The sequence below is a fragment of the Gavia stellata genome, chromosome 1 (assembly GCF_030936135.1).
Source record: "Gavia stellata isolate bGavSte3 chromosome 1, bGavSte3.hap2, whole genome shotgun sequence".
Lineage (NCBI taxonomy): Eukaryota > Metazoa > Chordata > Aves > Gaviiformes > Gaviidae > Gavia > Gavia stellata.
The window spans coordinates 121,350,074-121,361,285 of record NC_082594.1 but is presented as its reverse complement, the minus strand read 5'-3'; the positions used below and the strand labels follow the sequence as shown (position 1 = coordinate 121,361,285).

Genomic DNA, 11,212 nt, shown 5'->3' with positions numbered 1-11,212 from the left:
CTTCACATGGCACCAGAATGCAGAGCACCTGCCTCCATGCATAATTTGCTAGGTTGACTGATTTTTATTTTTTTTTTAGAACAATGCTAAAATAACAGTAAAGTTGTGAAGCGACCTACTACAAGGTTAAGGATTCCACTGTTAGACCTGCTGTTCAATAGTATCCCCTCCTGCCAACCAATGTGTAATGAGAAAAACTATAAGGCTCTGTAATTACATAACTAAATGTTCTTTTACTTCCCAACAAACCTTTGCTCCATCCACTGATGGAGACTGATGGTTCTCACTTGGAATGTAAGAATGAAGTACTACTGCCCATCAGCAAGAAGTCTGATCCCTGACCTGTAACGTCAGCAAAGTCTAATTCCCTGACATAAAGACCTTTGAGTACATGCACGCCTGTCCCGGTGAACTGCAGATCAACTCACCTCAAAGTGTGATAAAGCTGAGCTTTTCTGTGGTCCGCTGTCATCAGTGTAGGTGAACTTAGGAAGATAAACTGGTCTGCAGTAAGACAACTGTTGCTGACAGTGAGTTGTATATATAAAGGCAACATCTAACTGGAGAGGTGGGAAAGGTAAGACAGCACGAACTCATAGTGTCCCACACTACAAGGTCCTGACATCAGCAGAAGGCAATGAAAAACCCTGTGACCTGTGCCTGGTTCAGGAACCCAACTCCCTCTCTCCTTCCATGCCCTAGTGCTTTCTCAGTCAGTTTTATCATAGGTTTATTTTCCTCAACCCAAGCATTATACAGCTAAAATATACTGTATACTTAGGCACTGCTCTTAGAGCAGGTGGATTCAAACATCATTTCCCACCATTCATATTCACATCAGACTGTAAACCGCTCATGCCCATTACCACAACGAGGGGAAAACAATCATGCAGAAGACTGACTTGCAGACACTTGCCTGTTCAGCACGCACAGAAAAAGCCCAATGTGCTATTTTGCATTATAAAGCTTATGGAGAAGTTAATGTATCCACACAATAATAAGCCATTACGGCTCATTGGAGGCTCAGCTTGCAAAGTCCAAAGATTACAACCAGAGGTATATAGGACAAATCTGAACTAAGCATTGTACCCTGCCCTCTGCCTGCACCAACGATTTACAGGTATCTAGTAAATGATTTATAAACCTAAAGATAACAAAGTATAAACCCATATGACCACCTCTGCTTTACAAAGGAAACACTTTCTGGATAATTTGCCATGTCTCCGAAAATGTTTCAAATTTTGTTGTCTGCTCTGCTGTTTACAGGTAAGTGCCTGGCACCCTGTTTCATGTCATTCCCTTATGGCTTGTTAAATAGTCAGCTGGCAAAAAAACCTGTGTTACCACCAGAACAGCACTGATGGAAGAGAATTAACTGAAAATCACTGCAGCAGGGACATATGGGAGAGTAGGCGAGCCCAAGACTGCATAGCAAATTCTGTGAAAGACAGTCTTGAATCTGCTCCTCGTGACTACTTTTGAACCTCTTACTGCTCAAGCGCTCAGGTGTGAGAAGCAAGGATGCATTTGTGACCGAAAGTGATTCTTACAGGATGATTTCCTGAACTGTTAAGATTGTAAAAAGAGCTTAATGCTGTTCTTCTGGAATCTTCCCTAAACTTTATTCTCATCTCAATATTTATTGTTTTTTACAAACAATTTCACATGCCCAAAGGGCCCAAACGTTCCATTTCACAAGTGATTTCCGGGATGTCAGATTTGAATTGCTTAAGGAGACTGATTTTTTTAAAGCTCTCAGGCTGTCTGATCATTGAACCTTCACAGCACCCTGCAACCAGGGCACCTAAAAATCAAGACTCAGCCTGTCAAACTTGGACCAGAGTGAAAATGGATGGGGCAAGGCTGCAGCATCAGCAAGACTGAAAGAATGCTCCTCCCAAAGCAGCACAGACCGGTACAGTCAATGATCAGTGATGTAAATGCTGTGAAACTAATTTATTCCTCACTGAATTAGAACAAACCAGGCAGGCAGCAACTGTTGACTTCTCAGATGATTGCCCACATCATGGAAAAATGCTCCATCCACATGCACGCATTAAAAGCATTTCTTAGATCTGAGTGCTCCAACACACATGCAGTAAATACATGAAGAGCTAAGGCAAAATGAGACAGACAGAATTAGCCATCATGACACAAACAGTGTCACCTGAAGCCAAGCTGGGAGCACAGCAGCCTGCGGCCCCTCCTTTTGGAAGACTTATCTTTGCTTTCATCTCCCTTATGTCTCTGCCTTTCCTAACAGCCTTGTTTGCCCTCTTTCCCAGATTCCTTTCTTCAAAAAGCAGGAAGAACTATTTATTACTGATTTTTAATGACCTCTTAAAAGTTTCATTGATCACAAACAGTTCACTTTTTCATTAATTGTGAATCCTTTCAGCAATGATCAAGGTGGTGGTGAATTAAAACAGAGGCTGTAAGACTCACTAATGAGAACCTGAATCTTCCTCACACCCTCAACTCAGCTGCTATAAATCACTTCCCATAATAAACCACCTTCACATCTCTGGGAACAGGCTTTCTGGGCTGTTTGCTGGACCTTTTCTTTAGCCTCTGCAGAGTGCAGCAGCAAGAGATGGGGTACAAGAGTGTGGTGTCCTGGCACTGGGATCATTACTGAAGTCTCTCGGATGTCCGATTGGTGCGTCTTGCCTGTTCACTCAAGGTTAAGCTGATGGCCACATATGGATTTAGGAAGGAAATTTCACCAGGACCAATGGACCGATGCTTTTTTTTTTCCTTAATACTTTACTGTAGGGAAGTAGTTCCTTCCCTAGGATTATCTAGGATTTTTGCTGAATTGCCTTGCTATTTACCCATACCTGACAATTTCCTGACCCCTGGCATCACACCAGCAACATGTTCAATAGCTAATTTTGCATTAAGCGTCTGTAACTTTTCTGCCTTTGCCGCGAGGGAATGAGGCTGACGCTATAGCTCTAACCATTGCTAATGACTGAACTCCCATCTCTTGAACCAGAGAGCTCTTGGGTCCTGTGCTGTAAAGTTAAGAATTGTCAAAGACTAGAGACTACTGTACTTCAAGCTTTAAAAACAAACAGATGAGACCAAAATTTCAAAGACTGGGTGATACAAAGAGTGTTGAAGCACTTAACAATCAGTGACCTTAAATTTTGCTGTCGACAGGTATCAGTAAATCTAACTGATTTAATTTTATTTTAAGGCCTGTTACCATCCAAACACTTTGGGATACATAGCCAATGTGCATCCACACATTTCTTTTTCACCATTTGAAAAAGCAATATGCAGGTGTTTGACTTTAGTATAATGGTACTTCTCAACTGAGAAAAGGTGACACGTGGCCCAGAGGTGGCCTGCAAAAGTCTATCCCTGCCGCAGTCCACCCACAAAGTACTGGCAGATAACCACATCTTGATTTCCATGGAGTGCCACATAACCTAGAGAAATACTTTAGTGAAGATAAAATCAGCTGCTTCCACACTTTTCTTTCAGCGCTTGCACTGCTGTGCTGTGGTATTCTGAATCCTCAGACCAAGTCCTGGGGTCTGGCTTTGTGAATCTTTTCTGGATTTAGAAAGTTAGATAGCTGAAGCATGGGTGTGTGTCCATTCCGGCTCATTTCTAACCTTAAGAAACACACCTGAGCTGCAGCATTTGATTTACTTTTTCAAAGTTCCCAACACGTCAGCACCAGCCACCTCAGCAAGGTTAAAGTGTCCAAGGTTGAAGTTTAGCTCTGTCCAAGTTTAGCCTCTGTCCAAGCTCCGTCCTAAAGTGTGGATAAGACCAGCAGCCTTACCCCTGTGAGCTGACATTTTGGCCAGACAATCACCAAAGCCAATAGTAAGAAAAGCTATCAGACTAAAAGGAAAGGAGCCAGAGCAATTGCCAACTTTTGACATTTAAATTCCATTGATATAAATAACTTCAGCATTAGGTTTTCAGGTCGTCAGAAACTTGTATTAGTCTTCAGAAACTAGGGAGAGAAACAAATAGCTGCAGTTTATGTGACAACATGCACAGAGAGTGACTGAAGTGTTGCTAAGTAATTGTCAAATTTTTTGTAAATATCACAGAAAATCAGATGTAAACCGCTTTTCCCTGTGGTAGATGCATACCAGGGATAAATTTTGGTCCCAAGCCTTGAGATTGCTCCGCAATGTGGGATGGTGCAGAAAGCATATCCTATGCTAAAGCAAGTTTAAATGTTTGTCTCCTTATCATTTAACTCTACCATTAGACATGCAAATGGTGGGTTGCCTGCTCTCCCCAAAGACTGCTAAGCACACAATGGCTCGTACTGCTTAGCTTTTAAGTTAAAAGCAAATCAATTAAATGGGTGCCTAAGCAGGCAAAGGTGTCAAAATTTAATCCCATACTCACCTTTTTGACTGTGTGATGAAGTGGATCATTGCACATTCAGCTGATAGAAAAAGAAGTCTTCCTGGGAAGATATTGCAGTTGCACCCAGCTAAATACCTTACTTCCTAGAAGTCTATCCTTGCACAATAGAGTTAAGCTTCCATTTGAGTCTAGTATGAAGAGATTTTAATGCACAATAATTTAAGATCTATGCAGGCTGGTTTTATATTTTAAGTGTAGTTTGCTTGCTATACTAGAATACTTTTGTATTATTACCTTGACATTCCAAGCTATTTGATGTGCCATTTTCATAACTGGGGGGGAAGGGGGGGGGTTTATAGTCAACACTGCATTAAGTACACTTTTGCTATTTTCACAAAGATGACGAGGTTTTACCATCATCTCCCCTCTCTCAAGTTTAGTCTTATACCAGTTCACACTAATCCAAAATGAGATGCTCAGAAGGCACCATAGCAGTAATGATTACTAATAGTTTTCCCTCTGGACAATCTGTTTAGGTTTACAGGATAAACAAAACTACCTGCTGAAGGCAATAATTACATGAGCTAAGCATCTGCTTGCTAAAACCAGCCAATTTTTCTATAATTTGCTTTTGATATGAGAACACTGAGTGAATCTTCAAGAGATGATGATAGAAAACTAACTAGTAAGAGCTGATACAGCCCCCGAAACAGTTCACTCCCCACACACATTCCTCCTATTTTCCCTTTGGGCCATTAATCCCAAAATGTGCTTTTCAAATAACATATTTATTTAAGAGAATTAAAGTACAGTATGTCTCACTGCTTTTCACAGTGAGTTAACTTTGTTTCACTACAATTTGAAATTCTTTTTTCAGAAGATTTTTGAAAATCTTTTTTCAGCTCAACTTTATGCACTTTGAGCCATTTCATTAACATTACCCACCTGCTCCTAACTCCCTCTAGTCTCACGTCCAGGCGTGAGACTCTCTTCTCCTGGTGTCTGTGCTAGTCTTCTGCAAGATGGAGAGCTGCAGTCCTTCAGGAATAGTCTGTGTTTATAAAGCACCTACCTGAGTAACAAATTCTTCCACAATCTTTTACTAAGCTGTTCAAAAGGCGGGGAAAAATTTACATCCAGTCTGAGAAACTGAAATTGAGGCAAGACGTAGGTTATTTGCTGAAGACTATACACTGTATTCAGAGGGGCTACTCAGATGGAGACATCTGGTCTGATGCCCCCAGGTCTACATTAGAGTTTCAAGACCTTGCTCCCTCTGAGCTCTGCCAGAGCATAAGCAAACATGCAACCCTGCTTGTCTGTGTAGTCCCAAGTGAAAGACCAACAGGACTATTTCTGGTTTCACTAGAAATGGTCTCGCTAGAGTTATTCTGGAGGTGAGTGAAGTTTGCCCCATTCAGAGACGTATAATGATCCTTACAGTAAGATGAAGAGAGAATGAGCTAAGCCTGAAGGATTAGCTTGAATATAAAGGCACTTACCTGATTTTCTTCCGGTACTTATGCATCTTTGGAGTGCCCCAGCAGCTAGGGACAAGCCCTGCAGAGATGGCTGCCAGGTGCTAAAGGTGAGAGGTGGAAGGATTTGAGATAGCAGCTAGAAAAGAACAAGAACTGGGTGTCAACAGCGACAAGAGAAGCCAAGAGCAGAGCTGACACCCCCGCCTCCCCTCGGAGCAGGCAAGTACACTTTAATCAAAGGGAATATTCAGTATGGTTAGGGATGGCATTTCTCATTGGATACAGGTGCAGCCAGAGCAGACTGTATATTAAAAACTCAAAGCTAATACCCTTAAAACACAGCAGTCTGCACCACAGTAGCCAAGACAACACCTCACCGTCCCACCAGCTGAATGACAAGCTCATTTTTTGAAGACGCGGGCAGCAGGGAAAAGAAACACAAAAACCAGAGCTGCTTAATGATCTTTTTTTTTTCTAGCTTACTGTGAAGCTGGAAGGCCAGAGCACATATCGGTGATTAAATTTAATGTTTAATGGCCCTTACTAACTATATATACATTTAAACAAAAGTGAAGCCTGTTACTGGGCCAATTTCAGATCCCAGTTCAGTTGTCTCAGTCCAGAAATATAATCATGAGCTTACAAAATATTTAATACCATAAAACACCCCCAAATTCACTAAAGAGAAGTTAACAGCTCATAGATTTTCTACTGGATAATAGTAAATTGCCAAAGAAATAATGAATTTTGGCACTAGCTTAGTTTTATCTTGTGCAGCTTAATAGACAAATGCAAGAAATATTTTTTTTTTCTTCCCCAGGCCAAAATCTTACTTGCTTTCTGAAGTACAGAAATAGCTATTCCTCAGTTCCCTGAGGAAGAGAGCAGTTCACACAACAAAAGTCTTCACACCAAATGTCTGAACTTAGGTTTTCCATGGAGTTGTTAACATTTTTAAAGATGATATTCCTTGAAAACTGCCTACCCCAAAATTTCTTCCTCCAGTTTCTGATTACAGTAACTTGAAAACTGAAGAAACTGAAGTAGGAAGGAACTACAGGGACTGTCATTGCTTGCTAAGTAAATTTTCTGAAGTACTATTTAATGTCTTTGTTAAGAGCGAAGATGACAACCACCTTCATTTTTTTTTGTTCATTACTGTATAATCAAGCATTTTCTCACCTTCTTTTCAAGCATCCTTTGGCTTTGAAAAGAAAAAAGTGAAAAGGAGCAGCAAATACTCTAGCTCACATACCTGCTACCTATGTGCATTCAGCATATGTTTTCTTCTATTTAAAAAACTAAAGGGCAACCATATTGCAGATGATCAGCAAAGCTAGCAATAATAGCAAGTGAACTGGATTCAGCTGAGCATTGCACGTGAAAGCAAACATTTGAAATTCTCAGTTAGATTTTCCCCCCTAGAAATTCAGGAATAAGGGCATTGGAGAGCTGTCAGCGAGGTGACAGCTTGCCCTGCTGAGCTCCCATTGTAAGACACAATAGACAAGGGTTCAAGTTCTTGGCCCATCTGTACCAAGCATGTGCCGGTCACCCTCAGGTGTTCATTTAAACCCACTTCACTACATTGGAGCACAGCTGTTTATAGACACTGGCCTCAGCTTGGCTGACATATCTCAGTTTCAACTTAAATAAGCCGTTCATTAAAAATTGTATGATTCTGACTGACATGCTCTTTCAGACCAGTTTAGCCCCAAATTAATTTGTGTCTCAAACATTGGAGACTAAAAAGAAAAGACTTTTCCTGTACCAGGGCCTTTCATATGACGTTAATGAGGAATTCAGCCCTTTTCCTTGGGCTGAATGGTTATTTCAAGATCTGCAAGAAGTACTTCTGCATCTGGGATGACCTCAAAAGCTGTCTAAAGTAATGCGATAACAAGATTAGAAGTGCAAAATATTTTGCTCATAGAGTAATTTCCATGCATGCACTTTCTATGCTGCTACTAATGAGAAAAAATACTACATCTAAACCAGGAGGTTTAGAAAGCATAGTTAAATTCATAGGTAGGTTTAGGGGTTTTTTTAAAACAAAAACTTAAAGATTCTCAGCAGACCTGAGACTAGTGCAATTCTAGACTAAGGTATTTTTCCGGTCACAAAATCTTGTATTAAAAATAAATTAGTGCCTTAATTTGGTTGTAACTGTATTTACTTTGGATTCAACAGCAAAATAATGATTGATAGCAGCTGTTTTATTAACTTCAGACTTAAAAAAAAAAAGAAAAAAGACTTTCGGAAGATCTAAGGTAGGACCATCTTTGATTTCTGTTAAATAAACTACAGGACCAAAGACACGTTCCTTGGGTGTAAATGTGGTTTTTGAAGTGTACATTCTAAAATATTTTTCCTGATATTACAAATATTTCTCAGCTTTAATTTCAGGTGTCCTTGGAGCACCTTTTCTGACAGAAGAGTCAGCAAATCAATTTATACGACTTAAACGACAGATACCATATTCTCAGAACTACTGGGACCCAAGCAGCAGCCAGAATGCATGGGGATACACTGTGGCTGAACAGGTATTTTCTTCCATCATCTTGAAGCATCTATTGAAAAAAAAGAAAGTACAGGTCTAGGATTAACACCTAACAGTAACCCCTTGGGGCAAGGGAGGAAATCTGTCCGATTTATCAACACAGGCAAGGCTGCTCAGTAGTCACACGCTGTATTTATTCAGTATCAAAGCTCAGAATATTCTTTTCTGTTTTGATCTACTTCAGGTTAGTGAATCATGGACAGCTCTGAGAGACACAGCACAATACTACATGGACTTGGGTTCTTTTGCCTTTGATCCTTCGATTGCCAGGTACAGTGGGGTTTCCTCAACAGAGCATTCATAGACTCAGAATGCATGCAGGTGCCTAATTAAGTAAAATTGACCAATATAAGAGTGCTGGCAATTGGGTCCTAGTGGCATAACTTGACACGTTAACAAACCCGATTGTAAGATACCTCTTGAAAAATTAAAGAAGATTTGTTTTTACCGTCCAAGTTTTATAGTTATATTTAAAAGCGGTCATTTTATTGTGGCAAGTTCTTTTTAAAGTGTTTTTTAAGAATTCATTAAAAGCTTAAATAATATATATATTTTTAATAGTCCACAGAAGCTAAACTTCAGCAATATATCCTACATAGTTGATTTAAAAAGCAGAGAGAAAGCAATTCCTGAGGAGAAAAATAAAAGATAAACCCGCCCATCTATTTCAGTAACAAAACTGTATTCAGTGTAGAATAAAACCTCAGTAGAACAAAACAGAGAATGAGATATAGCAGTTGGTAAAACCAGTATTTATAGATCAGCACACAAGTACATGGAGTGAAGTGTCTCAAATTGTCATAGAGAAATTGTTTAGGACTGTGCTAAAATGTACACATTTTTGGGACATAATTTTGTCAAATTTAGGGAACAATTGCTAAATGATTCAGTTTGACAAGCATAATGCAGAATATACACATTATTCCTGCTTTTCGTATGAAGATACTTCAGTCCTTTGAAACAGACAGGAGTGGGTAGAACTAAACTCATAAAACTTCAAGTTTCAGTGCTTAAAATAGTTACTAAGACCTAGCAATCTGATCAGTCTGGCTGTAACCACCAATAGGAAAATGGGTAGACTTCTTCTCATAATATACTTTGAATTTAATATGCTTTGAATTTTATTGACTTTAAAGTAGCTTTCTTTTTGAAAGTGAGCACAAAGTTTCATTTTGAAATGAGGCTTTTGAAAAGCACCTTTTTTTTTTGTTATAAGATAAAAATTTGATTTGGAGAGTCTCAGATTGAGCTTTCTAGGACTGTTCCACATGAAGGGTGATGCCAGTTTCACTCACTCTGAGCAGAAGCAAAGTAGAATAGAATAGCTAAAAGTCATGACTTCCCTGCCCTCCTGCCAAGCCTTCAGTTGGTGCCCTTGGGCGACTGGAAGGAACCACCAGGATATTCTCTTACAATTTCTAATACCGATATGGGCAGCAGCTTTCTTGGCTAGCAGCCGTCACTTCTGCCTTGTGACAAATCTGGTTACCTGAAAACACTTTACTCAGTTTTCTGGAAAAAACCACCCCGTCTTTTCCATCAGAAAAATTATTCAGATAGAAAATGCCTAACTGCGTCTAATTATTAGCTGTCCAATACACGTGTCTGAAGGCTGTGATCCTGACAGCTGCCAGCCATACTGCAAGGATGAGTTATGCTTCCAGAATGGTAATCCTTATGATTGTCATATGACAGGATTAAAGCCAGTTTAGAGAAACACATTTATAGGCACTCCCACTGAAGCATGTTTATGATTTCAGAGAGAGGCTGGTTAACTCCCAGACTGAAATAAACTTCCCAATGTTAATATGACAGAAATTAACATCCAGAGTTTTTATGAAAGCATGTGGTAGAAAAGACATCAAGCTAGAAGTTACAAAAAACATTATGGATAAAGTAAAACAATGATTTTCAACCTTATTGTTCATGATTAGTGATATTTCTGAGATGGCTAAGAAAAGCAAGCCTATACATATGCAGGAATCTGGTTCGGGGGCTGTACTTCCAGAAGAAAACATTTGCAAAAGCTTGCAAATCTGAAGACTGGAGCTGCCGACAAGATATCTAAATTAATTTTGCTAAATTTTTCTAAAAGCAATTTGTTCCATCTTTTCTAGTGACAACATCAGATCTTACATGGACATGCTACAGCAGTCTGGGACTCACCTCCAGCAACAGACAAGGATGAGCTATTAAATCCTACACGTCTTGTATCTGGCCATGTTAGGATATGGCACATTATGTATTTGCCCTTATGTATTTGATAAGATGACTTTATCTCATCCCACTGTCTAAAACCAAAATTAACACACTAATTCCCTCAATACAGCATATTTTATATTCATAAGTAGAAGTGAGATGTAAGTCATGGTAAATTGAATAAGAAGTTGAAGACAAGGCAATCATTAACTTTTAGCAGATTCAGTTTAAAAAGCCCTCTGTTTTCAGGTAAAACAATTTTTGACTCAACAATTGTTTTCAAATGTACATTCCTGCTTCTGTGACTGAAAACTACATTTTTATTTCTCAGTGGTTTACTTCAGCTACATTTTTGAGAGGCAATTAAGAAATGGAAATCAGTCATTTTGGGTGGGTAAGAGAAGTAGAGCACATTTGCTCCAGGTTTGGCTAGTAAGAAGAGTATACTTCTGTACTTCAAGTGCATTTCTGTTTTTTCAAGTACTGGTGTCAAATTAGTAGGTATTATAGTATATAACCATAGCATGTGTATGCTTTGCTTTCTGCGTTTAAATTTCTGTACTTGGTCTTGAATGCCAAAACCAGCTTAAGCCACAGCTACCACTGAGAGTTGCTTTTTCTTACTCCA

At 39.4% G+C, this 11,212-nt stretch overlaps 1 protein-coding gene across 1 annotated transcript; it reads left to right on the top strand.

Moving 5' to 3' along the window:
• Positions 1-1,217: 1,217 nt before the first annotated feature.
• Positions 1,218-10,581, top strand: C1H3orf85 (chromosome 1 C3orf85 homolog). Its single transcript, XM_059821864.1, has 4 exons — positions 1,218-1,266; positions 8,220-8,368; positions 8,570-8,655; positions 10,503-10,581. Exons 1-4 carry the CDS (start codon positions 1,218-1,220, stop codon positions 10,579-10,581), a joined length of 363 nt encoding a protein of 120 aa, XP_059677847.1.
• Positions 10,582-11,212: the final 631 nt, after the last annotated feature.